This window comes from Sciurus vulgaris (assembly GCF_902686455.1).
Source record: "Sciurus vulgaris genome assembly, chromosome: 14".
In the NCBI taxonomy this organism is placed as follows: domain Eukaryota; kingdom Metazoa; phylum Chordata; class Mammalia; order Rodentia; family Sciuridae; genus Sciurus; species Sciurus vulgaris.
The window spans coordinates 17,267,823-17,282,292 of NC_136475.1; the positions used below are offsets into that span (position 1 = coordinate 17,267,823).

General features: G+C 48.4%; 2 protein-coding genes across 11 annotated transcripts in view; one reads left to right on the plus strand and one right to left on the minus strand.

Moving 5' to 3' along the window:
- Positions 1-14,470, minus strand: part of LOC306643813 (TBC1 domain family member 8-like) — an 87,890-nt gene that overhangs the window by 39,692 nt on the left and 33,728 nt on the right. The window lies entirely within an intron of this gene.
- Positions 1-14,470, plus strand: part of LOC306643810 (uncharacterized protein) — a 54,406-nt gene that overhangs the window by 33,446 nt on the left and 6,490 nt on the right. The window contains exons 4-8 of one of the 7 annotated variants that reach the window (XM_079110099.1): positions 4,963-5,086; positions 10,370-10,573; positions 11,192-11,385; positions 12,841-13,049; positions 13,279-13,508. In XM_079110099.1, the coding sequence (XP_078966225.1) occupies positions 10,448-10,573; positions 11,192-11,385; positions 12,841-13,049; positions 13,279-13,508 (759 nt within the window). In that variant the 5' untranslated portion in view covers positions 4,963-5,086; positions 10,370-10,447. Of the gene's footprint in view, positions 1-4,962; positions 5,087-6,022; positions 6,611-6,744; positions 7,449-10,028; positions 10,286-10,369; positions 10,574-11,191; positions 11,386-12,840; positions 13,050-13,278; positions 13,509-14,470 lie in introns of those variants that run through there. The other 6 variants (XM_079110100.1, XM_079110101.1, XM_079110102.1 and 3 more) reach the window with 6 other exon arrangements.

Here is a 14,470-nt window from a genome sequence, read left to right on the forward strand (position 1 = left end):
GTTTGTCTAATTTCTCTGGCCAGAGTCTCAAGAACGATGTTGAATAGAAGTGGTGAAAGAGGGCATCCCTGCCTTGTTCCAGTTTTTAGGGGGAATGCTTTCAGTTTTTCACCATTTAGAATGATATTAGCCATGGGCTTAGCATAAATGGCCTTTACAATGTTAAGGAATGTTCCCACTATCCCTATTTTTTCTAGTGTTTTGAGCATGAAGGGGTGCTGTATTTTATCAAATGCTTTTTCTGCATCTATTGAAATAATCATGTGATTCTTGACTTTAAGTCTATTAATATGGTGAATTACGTTTATTGATTTCCTGATGTTGAACCAACCTTGCATCCCTGGGATGAAACCCACTTGATCATGGTGCACTCTCTTTTTAATATGTTTTTGTATGCGATTTGCTAAAATTTTGTTGAGAATTTTTGCGTCGATGTTCATTAAGGATATTGGTCTGAAATTTTCTTTCCTTGATGAGTCTCTGTCTGGTTTAGGTATCAGTGTGATATTGGCTTCATAGAATGAGTTTGGGAGGGTTCCCTCCTCTTCTATTTTATGGAATACTTTGAGAAGTATTGGAATGAGCTCTTCTTTAAAGGTTTTGTAGAACTCGGCTGAGAACCCATCTGGTCCCGGACTTTTCTTTGTTAGTAGGCTTTTGATGACTTCTTCTATTTCAGTACTTGAAATTGGTCTATTTAAATTGTTTATGTCCTCCTCGTTCAGTTTAGGCAATTCATATGTCTCTAGAAACCTGTTGATGTCTTCGAAATTTTCTATTTTGTTGGAGTATAGATTTTCAAAATAGCTTCTAATTATGTTTTGTATTTCACTCGTGTCTGTTGTGATATTTCCTTGTTCGTTCCGAATTTTAGTGATTTGGGTTTTCTCTCGTCTTCTCTTTGTTAGTGTGGCTAAAGGTTTATCAATTTTGTTTATTTTTTCGAAGAACCAACTATTTATTTTGTCAATTTTTTGTATTGTGTCTTTTGTTTCAATTTCATTGATTTCAGCTCTGAGTTTAACTATTTCCTGTCTTCTACTACTTTTGGTGCTGTTCTGTTCTTCTTTTTCTAGGGCTTTGAGCTGTACTGTTAGGTCGTTTATTTGTTGAGTTTTACTTCTTTTATTAAATGCGCTCCATGAAATAAATTTCCCTCTAAGTACTGCTTTCATAGTGTCCCAGAGATTTTGATATGATGTTTCTTTGTTCTCATTTACCTCAAAGAATTTTTTAATTTCCTTCCTAATATCTTCTGTTATCCATTCATCATGTAATAGCATATTGTTTAATCTCCAGATGTTGGAATAGTTTCTGTGTTTTACTCTTTCATTTATTTCTAACTTCAATCCATTATGATCTGATAGAATACATGCTAGTGTCTCTATCTTCTTGTATTTGCTAACATTAGCTTTGTGGCATAATATATGGTCTATTTTAGAGAAGGATCCATGTGCTGCTGAGAAGAAAGTGTATTCGCTCTTGGTTGGATGGTATATTCTATAAATGTCCGTTAAGTCTAAATTATTGATTGTGTTATTGAGATCTATGGTTTCTTTGTTCAATTTTTGTCTGGAAGATCTGTCCAGTGGTGAGAGAGGCGTGTTAAAATCACCTAGTATTATTGTGTTATGGTCTATTTGGTTTCTGGAATTGAGAAGGATTTGTTTGACATACATGGATGAGCCACTGTTTGGGGCATAGATGTTTATGATTGTTATATCTTGCTGATTTATGCTTCCCTTAAGCAGTATCAAATGACCTTCTTTATCCCTTCTGACTAACTTTGGCTTGAAGTCCACATTATCGGAAATGAGGATGGGTACTCCATCTTTTTTGCTGAGTCCATGTGCATGGTATGTTTTTCCCCATCCTTTCACCTTTAGTCTATGGGTATCTTTTTCTATGAGGTGAGTCTCTTGCAGGCAACATATTGTTGGATCTTTCTTTTTAATCCAATCTGCCAGTCTATGTCTTTTGATTGATGAATTCAGGCCATTAACATTCAGGGTTATTATAGAGATATGATTTGGTTTCCCGGTCATTTGGTTCATTTTTTAAATTTTATTTATTTATTTGTTTGACACAACTTGTTTCCTCCTTTATTTGACAATTCCTTTAGGATAATTCCTCCCTTTGCTGATTTGCTTCTTTGTTTTTCATCTCTTCCTCATGGAATATTTTGCTGAGAATGTTCTGTAATGCTGGCTTTCTTTTTGTAAATTCTTTTAGCTTTTGTTTATCATTTAAGGATTTTATTTCATCGTCAAATTTGAAGGTAAGTTTTGCTGGGTATAAGATTCTTGGTTGGCATCCATTTTCTTTCAGGGCTTGAAAAATGTTGTTCCAGGCCCTTCTAGCTTTTAGGGTCTGGATTGAAAAATCTGCTGATATCCATATTGGTTTCCCCCTGAATGTAATTTGGTTCTTTTCTCTCACAGCCTTTAAAATTCTGTCTTTATTTTGTATGTTCGGTATTTTCATTATAATGTGCCTTGGTGTGGGTCTGTTGTAATTTTGTGTATTTGGAGTCCTATAAGCCTCTTGAACTTGATTTTCCATTTCATTCTTCAGATTGGGGAAATTTTCTGATATTATTTCATTGAATAGGTTGTTCATTCCTTTGGCTTGTTTCTCTAGGCCTTCCTCAATCCCAATAATTCTTAAATTTGGCCTTTTCATGATATCCCATAGTTCTTGTAGATTCTGTTCATGATTTCTTACCATCTTCTCTGTTTGTTCAACTTTGTTTTCAAGGTTAAATATTTTGTCTTCAGTGTCTGAGGTTCTGTCTTCCAGGTGTTCTATCCTATTGGATATGCTTTCTGTGGAGTTCTTAATTTGGTTTATTGTTTCCTTCATGTCAAGGATTTCTGTTTGGTTTTTTTTCAATATCTCTAACTCTTTATTGAAATGATCTTTTGCTTCCTGTATTTGCTCTTTTAACTGTCGATTGGTGTGATCATTCAATGCTTGCATTTGCTCTTTCATCTCATCATTCAGTGCATGCATTTGCTCTTTCATCTCATCGTTTGCTTCTCTGATCATTTTAATTATGTACATTCTGAACTCCTTTTCTGTCATTTCTTCTGCCATGCTGTCATTGGGTTTTATTGATGTAACATCTAGATTTGTTTGCAGCATTTTCTTTCCTTGTTTTCTCATATTGTTCAGGTATCAGTGGACTGCTGAGATATTGCAGATTTCCTCTATTGACTTACAATGTCCCTGAAGATTTCTATATATATCCCCCCTTAGCCTTCAGTAGGCTGAAGTCTTGGAGGAAGTTCATAATGCGGTGCTCCACAAGGAAGCTGCCTCTCTAGGAGTGGTGGCCTTCAGGTGGGGTATAATCCCTGCTAGTGGGCAGAGGTGCCTCCACTTGTTGACCAATGGTCATCCAAAGGGGACCTAGGCTGCGGGCTGAGGCAAGGCCTGTTTGGGCCTGAGTCTCTGGTTTTACCGTCCTTGTGGGGAAACCTCACTCGGCAGGGAAGACTCACCCGGTGGGGAGGTCTCGCTGGTCAGTTCCCTCCTAGAGGTTCCCCTCAATTTACAGCTACCGCCTTGGCTGGGCTGCCTTCCTCTGCAAAGTTCCCAGGGACCCGGCCCTACCTCCTGGGCCTGGGAGCCTCACCCTTTGCAGATGAATCTCCTTAGGCTGCCCCTCCTCAGAGAATCTGCCCGCAGGCCTGGAACCTTCGCTCCGCCCTAAGCCTATTTCTGTGCAGCTCTTCCACCAAGAAGCCTCCTAGATCCTGGGACCCTGCTCTGCACCTAATTGCCTGGCTATGCGGCCCCTCCTCTGAGCAGCCACCTGGGGCCCTGTACAATTGCTCTGAGTCCCAGAGACCCGCCACATGCCTCTTCCTCCTGACAGCCGCCCAGTATTTCGGTGCGGTCACTAGGAGTCCAAGAAACTCACTGCGTGCCTCCACCTCCCACCAACCACCCGTAGCCCTGGGCAATCAATCACTCCGAGTCGTAGTGACCCTCCCCGTTCCTCCTCCTTCTCCAGATAACCCCCCAGGTGTTCAGGAGCGGTCGCTCTGAGTGGCTCTGAATCCACGTGACCCGCTGCACGGGTCCTCTGGGCAACCGCCCGGAGCTCTGGTGCGGCCACTCGAGACCAAGCGACCCACCGCGCTTCTCCTCCAGGCAGCCCCCCTGTGTTCAGGAGCTGTCTCTTTAAGTCCAAACAACTCACCACTCGCCTTCTCCTCTGAGCAGTCGCCTGGAGCGCTAATGCAGTCACTGCGAGTCCAAACGACCCGCCGTGCTCCTCCTCCTTCTCCTCCTACTCCTCCGGGCAGGCCCCGGTGTTCAGAAGTTGTCTGAGTCCAAATAGCTTGCCACGCAGCCCCTCCTCTGGCAACCGCCTGTAGCTCTGGTGTAGTCACTCCGAATCCAAGCGGCCGCGCTCCTCTTCCTCCTCCTCATCCTCAGGGCAGGCCCTGGTGTTCAGAAGCAGTCGTTCTGAGTCCAAACAGCTCGCCGCGGAGCTTCTCCTCTGGCAACCGCCTGTAGCTCTGGTGCAGTCACTCCGAATCCAAGCGGCCACGCTCCTCCTCCTTCTCCTCAGGGCAGGCCCCGGTGTTCTGAGTCCACACAGCTCTCCTCACCACTCCTCCCCTGGGCAGCCGCAGGAGCCCCAGTGGTTGCTCCGAGTCCCAGCGCTGTGCCGAGCGGCCTCCTTTACGGCGCTCCCAGTTGTCCGAGTTCACTGCTCCAGCGGGGGGAGGGGTGTCTCGCCAGCAGCTCTACTTCACAAAGTTTCCTGCGTTCCGGGACCACCGTCCCATCCGGGACACCTTCCCAACGGGTGAGAGTCACCCAGCTGCTTTGAGTTGGTCCCAAGTGTCTCAATATCTCCTCTTTTGAATCCTGAGTCCTGGAGCAACATGAAATGCAGCCACCCTCTAGGCTGCCATCTTGAAACCTCGCTCCTTTGAATTTTTGAAGAAAAATTTGCTGGAGAGCAAGGTCTCAAGAAATAAATGTCAGTCATTCTCAGTGTTTTGAAGTGAAGAATGTGTTCAGGATGTGAATGCTTTCCAGCCAGTGCCTATCTATGGCTTCATCACAGGTCAATCAGAAGGTTCTCTCGGGCAAACTGTTCGATCCTAGTAACACAGGCACCAGCCCCTGCAGTGTGTGCCTAGCCCTTTCCCCATGTGGGCTGACTTGGCACTTTTCATGCCTCATGACTGACACCGTGCAGTCATTAGAGTGTGTCTGTGGCCCAGATCTGAACTGCATGGCCAACATGCTGCAGGCCTGGTGCAGGCAGGTCCTAGGCTGCCCCAGCAAACCCTGCAAACTAGGTGCCACACAGCAGAAGAGAGGCCTTCCGTCCAGTTCCAGAGGCTGCAGGCAGGAGGTGTGGGCTCTCCCAGTGCCACCGTCCCTCACAGGTTCCCAGGGAGTGTCCTCCCCAACTCTCCTACCTCTTGCCCACTCTCCTGCTCCCACAATCTGTTTTTCCTTTCAGGGCCATCCAGTCTCTGTCTCAGACCTCACACAGCCTGTTTACCTGAGCCTCCCTGGGTCTCTTTGTCCAAACTCCCATTTCTACAAGAACTGCAGACATTGGATTTGGGACCTGTTTGAACTGTGTTCCTTCATGTGACCTCTCCTTAGCTTGATCAGTGTGCAAACATGGTTTCCCCACAAGCTCGCACCGACTTTTGGGTGAACGAGAATTTTCAGGTGACTCTTCTCTCAAGTACACTGGCCTTATTCCAGAACTCTCTCCACTGAGGCTTCTGGTACCCTGTGTCCTAATTGGTGTTATGGTAGGTTTTGGCTCCCTGAGAGGATCTAGTGACCTGGCAATACACTCTTTCTGAAAACACCAACACTCTGCAGTGTTCCCCATGGGCTCTGCAGAGCTTTGCATTTGAGCTACTCTCTGACGTGTGCAATGTGTCCTAGAAAGTGGACAGCCCCCCTCCCTCCTGAAAGCCCAATGCTTGATACCCTTTGAAGTAAGTTATTTTGGATACTTTCTTTAGTAGGCAGGTGCTTGAATCCTCTCCTTGAAGGTTATAGGCCTAAAGACCAGATGTGTCCAGATGTTGAATTGAAGGATATCAACTTCTATAAGCCCTCATCTTGGTGGTAGTTTTTCTTCCCCTGGATACAAAGCAAGGAAATGCAGTTGGCCCTATGCCCATCCTCCTCCTTCCACAGACCCAGCAGTTTGCAAATCAAAAGTATCAGGAAAGAAATTGGATCTCTGTGGACAGTTACTTGTCATTGTTTCCTAGATCATACAGGGTTATGGAGAATTACATTGCAATTTTATTGTATTAGGTGTCAGAAGCATCAATACGGGTGGAAGATATGGAAATACTCTGGCATTTTTAAAAGAGACTTGAGCATGTGAGGACTGTGGCATTCTCCGTGCACTTGGAACAGACCTCCCATGTATTTCCTGTGATGTTTCTGATTTCCAGACTTGAGAACCTTCAGGACTTCACTGTGAGTCACCCCATGGGAATGCAGTAGGTGGGAGGTCGGAGGTGGTGTGCAGAACCTCAGTGAGGGCTTGAAAGGCCACATCCCACACCGCGACCAGGAGCAGAGAAGGGAGCCCTCGCCCCATGTTGTAAGTTTATCTCTTGTTTTATAACAAGATCAAGTTTGTGAAATTTTGCACACATTCTGAATCATTCCAATAAGTTTGGATGGTCCGGGAAGCATGGATTTCATTGTGTTTTTTCTCCCATATGATGTTACTAGGTGGGAACTTGAAGACGTGATCAGGCCATGGAGTCTCCTCCTTTGGGAAGGGGCTACTCAAAGAAATCCTTGTTCCTGTTTTACCTTCTGCCACAGGAGGACACAAGAAGGTTTTCAGATGTGGGTACCTGACTTGCAGCCTCCAGAATTTGAGAAATAAAACTTGTGGTATAAATTACCCAGTTTCCTGTATTCTGCCATCACAACACAAATGGTCCTTTGAGAGTCGATCAGCAATTCCCTTATTTTTAAGTTCTGGTAAAATACACCAAACATCCCTTTTTAATTCAGAGGCTTTAAGCATAGGCATGTTGCTGTCTAGACATCACACCATCCCTCTCCAGATCTCAGGTGGACATGCCCTTCCACCAGACTGACTTCGAGTCCCTTCCACAGGCCCAAGAAAGGAACATTCTTCTTTATGTTTTTATGAACAGGATTATTGGGAATCTGAGTTAAATCCTACAAAATTTGTCTTTCTTGGACAACGTCATTTTCAAAAGGGTACGGCTCACCCCCACCCCTGGGGATCCAGGTCCACTGCCAATTCTGCAGGTGTCTCAGTCTGGGTCTCAGGCAGTGGTGACTGTGTACATGAGCTGTGTGTCCATGTCAGTGGGCAGCTGTGACCCCAGGATCTAGGGTATTGGGTCCCAGCCTCTGGGTTCCCCCATCCTCCTGGTTTTTGCAGACCGATGTGCACCAAGGCCATGTACAGGAGGTGCTTGTAGGATGAGTCCTGAGGTGGTAGGAAAGGCCATCCCAGTGGTGGAGAGGACCCTTTTGTCTAGCCGGGTGCTGTGTCATGGGTCATGATAGACTAGAAGTATGAGCAATGCCTAGATTGTCCTGGCCTCTGTGGGCCCAGCCTAGGAGCTGACAACTGGTGTGGCCTCCTAAATACTGAGTCAGGCATCCCCGAGGAAAGGGCTGGTCCAGAGCCAGTGGAACCTGAGTGTCTTTAAGAGCACTTTTGTGCTGGGAGGCAGGGAAACATTGTTGTGCTGACACCTGAGGCAGATGTGCATGCTTCAAGTCCAGGTGGAGTTGCTGAGGAGCACCTGGGATTGCGTGTGGCTTCCCCACCTCCTCACACCTGGGGCATCCCGGGGCTCTGAGAAGCACAGCAGCAGGCTGAGCACTGAGGGAGTCCTCCGTCTCTGCAGAGTGAATGGGCTTTCTTCAGGGCCCCCAGCAAGTCCATGTCACACCATCTGATCCCAGAGTACTGAGCGTCTTGTTGAGGCTCAGTGCGTTGCCACATTTCTCTACCTTGCAGAACCCTCTTGGCTCCCTCTGCACTCATTTCCTTGAAAATCAAACCCTGGAGGGTGGGCTGCACATCATCCAGAGCTACCCAGACATAGTCCACAGTGTCACCATCTCTTTGTGGGACATGAACAGTTGACCATAGCAGTTTGGGGTGGGCCACAAGCACCCTGGGATCCATGTTCAAATCACATCAGGACAATCAAGAGACTGAGGAGGCAGAGAGGGAGGATTGATCAAGGCAGATGGCTCGGGAGGGCAGGGCACAGAGTGGAATGGAGAGTTCTGGCAGGGGCGGTTTTGAGGTTTAGAAATGGTGTGCTGCTGGTGGCTGGGGTGTCTCCGTGCTTCCCAAAGCCTTCACAGGTGGAAGATGAAAGTGTTCCTGAATAGACACAGTGGGAGGTCCATCGGTCACCTTTTCCTGTTGAAGTCGGAGGTCCCCTTTGTGTTTAGGAGCATTCTAAGGGAAAGCCTCACTTCTGTTTAAAAAAAAAATAAGAAAATTGTTGGGGAGAAAAAAGGTGCATGGGCCTGTGACCCAAGGACATACATGTTCCCAGAATTTTCTGGTGGCCATAGTTCTCCATTCATCCATCCATCCATCACCCACTAATGTCCTTGGGTCTTTAGAAAGGGCTTTCCCTTGGGGTCTCTGGGGAATAGAGGCATGGGTTCAGCAGAGGGCGCTGGTACACTGAGTATCTCAGAGGCAGTGCTTTTTGGAACCCAATGGTCCTCATTTTGGAATGGGCTAGGGTACTAACCATGGTTAGGCTGAGAACACCCTGGGACGTGCAGAGTGAAAGAGGGACGGTGGAGACTGATATTGTCCCTGGATTTGAGAGGACTTAATTTTGCACCTGGGAACCTGAAACCTTGTTACCTTAGGACACACACACTCGGGTCAAGGTTTTGAGAGCAGTGTCCTTTCTGGGGTACAGGGCTGGTATTAGCACCAGGAATTTCACTGCTCTCCATTGTAGTGGAACAATTGGACCCAGGAAAGAGAGCCTGTGGTCTTGCTTTGTCCACAGCATCCATGTCATGGGTCCTCCCATCATCAGCATTTCTGGATAAAAGAAGCCACTCAGAGCTTTCCAATGAATTCTCTTCTGTTCACTCATGACTGTGATCTGGCAGTTACCCATCCAAGGGTCCTGTCAGCATGGACATGACTCAGTCACCACCATGTGTTCTACCCTACATTGGCTGCTGATATGCAAAATCTGAAAGCAAATGCACATGAAAGAAAAGAGCAATAGCCAAGGCCAAAATAGGATCAGGTGTGACAAGGAAAGTAGGAGTCATTTGGTGTGGGGGATGGGCTCAGTGGGGTGGCATTGCCTCTGGAACCAGCATGACATGAGATGAGAGGGTCAGCCCTGCTCATTTTGGGAGCAGTTGGGGAAGGCCTGGCCATACAGAAATTGGGAAACAGGATTGAGTTTGGCCACAGGAGGAGGTTGGATTCATGGCCAATGTGGCTTGGGGGGCCCAGGCAGAGAGGGATAGGCTAGTGCACACCCCAAAGAGTGGAGGCAGCCTTGATGTCCACGGTTCTGAAACACCAGCCCTCTAAGTCATGACTGACAACTACAGGCATTGATGAGGTCAGTTTCTGTGCACCTGCATCCAAGGTGGCTCAGCTGGACACCTATTTTCAGGAGGCTGGGACTACAGCCTCCTTTGAGGCTCAGCTGGGAGGATCTGCCTCTGGACTCATGCCTGTGTTCTTGGGAGTATCCAGTTTGGCTGAGCCTCAGTGGTTCTCTGATGGGAGGATGGGACACTCTCATGTCTTTCTCACAGGACTGTGTCCACAGGACAGCTCATGATGGATAAATGTTGATTGCCTGGATCAAGAATGAAAGTGAGACAGGGAAGCAATGCTGAACATAGGGATCCACACAGAAGCCATAGGCTTCCCAGAACTCCATCCTGGTGATGATATGCCATCACCATAGCCAGCTTCTAGTCCCATGGATCCAGAGACAGCATCTGATCCACCTCCAAGAGAAGGTGTATTGGCTTTGGGCAGCAGGGTGCTGTGGTACCATAGAGTATTTGTGAGGCCCCCACCTCCTAGCCTTTGAAGAGGCACTTGGGCAATTTGAAATCTCATGAGAGGCCTTGGGAGGTCTGTGCCAGAGAGATCCGCCTCTGAATCTCCATCTGCTCCAGCTTGTCATGGTGCAGAGTGGGAACAGCAGCCAAAAGGGACCGACCTTGTCCAGAATCCTATGTGGGACACACGCCTGATTGAGTTGGGGTGCAACCTTTGTCCCCTTCTTGTGATTGTACCACTTCTAAGTTTGTGCCTTCATAACCTACGAGTCCTGTCTATTGTTTTCAGAGATAGTACAGGTATTTATGGGCAAATATATCCAATGACATCCTAGAAATCAAAGGCTACGTCCACACCATGAAATGAATGGGGACACTAGGGAACCCAAAAGAGGCACAAAGTTTGGTCCAGCGTCACAGAGCTGGTGAGAAGAAGGGTCTGCTTGTGAATTCAGATTTGAATCCTCATGCTGCAGCTCTACTGGGAGCCAAGGTGGGCAGGGTCTGGTGGGTGTAGTTGTTGGTGAACATGTGTTCAGCTGTGCACTTGATGTGGGTTGAGGTGGGAGCAAGCAGCAGCCCTTGTGGTTTTGCGAGTAGTCTAGTGTGAATAAGAGGCTAAGGTAGAGGCAGCACAGGACGTGACCTCAGTGCCTTGACGATGCATCAAATGGAACATGGAACCCTGGTAACCAGGCACCCACTTCACCGAGCAACCCGGCCCAGTTCAGTCTGTTGGAGACAATGGAGTGAGAGGGATGTTCTCTTGTTTCAAAAAATGTCGAGCCTCAGGCCCCCAGGAATCTCAGGGGGACCACCGTGCTCTTGTGTGGGAAGAGGGGGTGAGGTTTCGTCCTAGACGCCAGAGTCTGGGGACACTTTCCCAGAGAAGCTCAACAGCAACACTGAGCATCACAGGATGGGTGAGCAGAGCAGGCCCTCATTTAGGATCCCTCATGAATGGCCCACCACTCACACTCTGGCTCTGTGTGTGTGTGTGTTCCGATGAGAACTGTCCCATTCTGCTGTTACTTCATTATACTGGGATAAAGCATTTTTCTGTTGGCTACCATTTCCATTTTTGATCCCACCATTCTTGGTCCCAAACCAGGGTGAAAATGATCTGGTTCCAAACACGGATGAGTCCTGTGGGATAGAGACCCTTGAAGGTAACAGAGAGGCAGAGCTCATGAACCAGCTGGTGCCTGTCATTTTTGGTAGCAACCCCGAATGGGGCAGCACCTTCAGGTCTATTTACTCAGGTTTCATCACCAGCCAGCAGGTGCTGGAGCTGCTCTTCCTAAGGTAAGACCGTCCCTCCGAGACCAAGTGTACCGTGGCCTCATGCTTGGGTCTTGAGGAAGCCATGTATCTCTCAGAGAACCACATACTTTGTGAGACTGAGGGGGATCAGAGGACCAAGCTCATAGTATACTGTCAGCACCAAGTGGGTGGCAGTGGGGAGTGACCTCGCCTTCTCAGGCAGACGAAAGCACCCTCTCTCACCACCTGGTCCACAGAGGCGTATGGAGCAGCCTACACACATTGGGCTCTGCTGTTTCAGGGTATGTACTCAGCTCAGGTCCAGGTGGGCTCAGTGAGACCTGGGGTTTCTTTCTGGTTGCTTGTTCCCTTCCTGCATGGAGAAGCTCTGTGCTAGGGGCCTGACTTTCTTTAGGCCTTGGGGAAAGCGCTTTTGCATTAGAAAGGATGTTCCAGATTCCATAGTGCTGCAGAACTTCCCTTCTTAGTTACAGCCAGACAGGAGTTGGGGGCTGGCAGCTCCCATGCCCAGTGAGATATGTGGGAAGCAGATGTTTGGGCTCCCGCTCGCATGAACATAGAGAAAGCACCCACTGTGGGAAGACATGTTGAAAGGCATGATGACAATTCATTTGAAAATGTGGTAAAAATCTGCTCTCTTGTCTCTTTTGACGGTATCAGAAGTAGACTTTCTGCATGTATCACCGTCCGTTCCTCCTTGAAACAGGACTGCATGTTGTTCTACCCCAATGAACATAGTAGACCAAGAGACCATCCACAACATGCGGTAGAATGTGGCCAAAAGTGAGGGAAGCTGCCAGGTTATTGGACTTGGGAAGGCTGAGCAAACCCTGGTTCCTGCAATTTTGTTGGGTGCATGCAGTCAAAGGTCTGGGGCCTCAACTGTAGGAGGAGGAAGGCAGAGAGCTCTAGGTGACTCATGGTCACCCAAGGAGCTGAGAGGAATCTCTAGCCTCAGAGGAATCTCCTGCAACAATTGATCCCACCATACCTCATCCCAGTGTGACTTTCCCTCCCTGTCCTCTCCCAGGGCCAAAAAGATGTAGTCTTCACTCTTTGAAAAGGACAGATCACTTGATTCTCAGGGGAACTCAATGAGAGCTCTCAGAAAATGAGGAACCAAAGCAGTCCAAGCCAGGGAATGAGGTGTCCCTGGAGCCTGCTAGTAATGGACCTGAGCACAGACCCTTCTGGGTGTTGCCTGTCAGGTTGGAGAGCATGAAGCAAACAATGAAGAGTGTGTGGCCTCCCCCAAGAATGGGAGAGCTGGTCATGCCATGGTTCTAAACGTCTTTGGTTGTAAGATTTTGTCCAGAGAGTTGTCCTGTCACTGTGTACAGTCACCGTGTCTTGGCTGTGGTGGACTGGCCTGTGCAGAGACAGGAAAGGCAGAGGCTGCCAAGGCCAGTTTTGGTGGTGGGGCTGTGGGGTAAGAGCGTGCAGGCTTCTGCTGACTGCACACCTGCTTGCTCACAGTCCCGTGCCCATCAACCCGGGTGCCTGGATGGAGCAGTACAGCCAGGCTTTCCATCAGCCTCCAGGCCTCAGGATTCTCCAGCTGCTGCTGCCTTACCTGCAACTGTACATGGGAGGCTTGAATCTGGAGCACCAAGAACACCACCTGCTGGCCCAGCTGGAGGATGGCAAGTCCAGCGAGGCAGAGCCTGAGTGCCAGGAGGCCCGGGGTTTGTACTTAAGGTCTAGAGAGGTCAGAGTTTGGTCCCAAGGGTGGAATCTGTATGGCTGGTGTTGGGCTGGGAACAAGGAGAAGCCATTGTCCACGCAGGCCATGCCCGTCTGGGAAGAGGTCCAGCGTGGGCGCAGGGGCTGAGATCTTCGTGGCAGACAGTGTGGATTGTCTGTTTTTGCAAAGCTCACGGCCAGGCTGTCATGTTGGAATCTTTTCTCCTCTAGCTACAGGCTCACTTCCAATGCCCACCCCAGAGCTAGAGCCTCATCAAGGAGCTGCTCGGGCGGCCAGTGAAGGAGCAGCACCATCCCCAGAGGCAGAGCTCAAGTCCAGTTCTTCCGGGGTCTCTGCTCCGAGCTCCACGGTACCTCTGTACAACCAGCGAGTGGGAGACTGCTGCTCCATTCATGTCCATCTAGAAAATCAAAGGCGAATGGAGTATAAGAGCATCGTGGTGAGCCATTCAGCAGGGGACCCCCTGGGTGCCCTCACTGGGGAAGGCAGAGGACATAGCTTGCACTAGGCCTGCCTTGGTGAACTAGAGCTTCTCGCAGGCCAAATGATTGAAGAGCATTAAGAAGACAGAGGTCAGTGTTAAGAAGCTGACCTGAGGTGAGGGAGAGCAGCAGCATGCCCCAGCTCCAGGTGTGAGCGGGCCTGCAGGGTGTGGGGTTTGCAGTCTGGAAGTGCAGGGGTAAGGGCTGTGCTCAGATGAGGTCAGAGGAATGCACAGGGTGCTGGCTGCACTCTCTGAAGCCTGGTGCTAGAGTGAGTTGGACCCTTGGAGGTTTGTGCAGAGGATGCAGCAGTCATAGCTCCTGTGTGCTGGAAGGCATATGTGGAATGGGAGGGATCCTCCTTAGCATGATGAGGTTAGGTTATTGCAAGTCACGGACAACTGGGGTTTTTCAAGAAAACATGAGTGTCATACTTTGCACAGACTGAAATAGGGAGCTAGCAGCTCCCTTTGCAGAATTTTTCTGGGTGTGGGGTGTAAGCCCTAAGTCTCCATGTGTCCGGTGACAGAGGAGCCCTGTTCAAACATTGCCTCAGTGGCGTCCATACTGCATTGCACCACATCGAGCAATGAGGCCATGGAGCCCAACAGTCTACTGGCTATCAAAAAAGAGTCACAAGCTTACTCTAGTTGGGAGTCTGTTTTATGTCCTGTCTGTCAGAATTAACGGGTCTAGGGTTCCTGCCTGGACCACCCACAAAGGGATCATGATTCTCAGAACAGAGATGGGATACAGGAGCAAACTGGACCATTCCTCCCATCTTGTGGGCCAAGTGTGACTGTAGAGAGGCTGTTAGGTATTTGCACCCTTTTATCAGGACATAGCAGGGACAACCTGACTGTTATACCAGGATGGGGCTAGAAGCACATAGGAAGATCCCACATGAATTCTCGAAGGC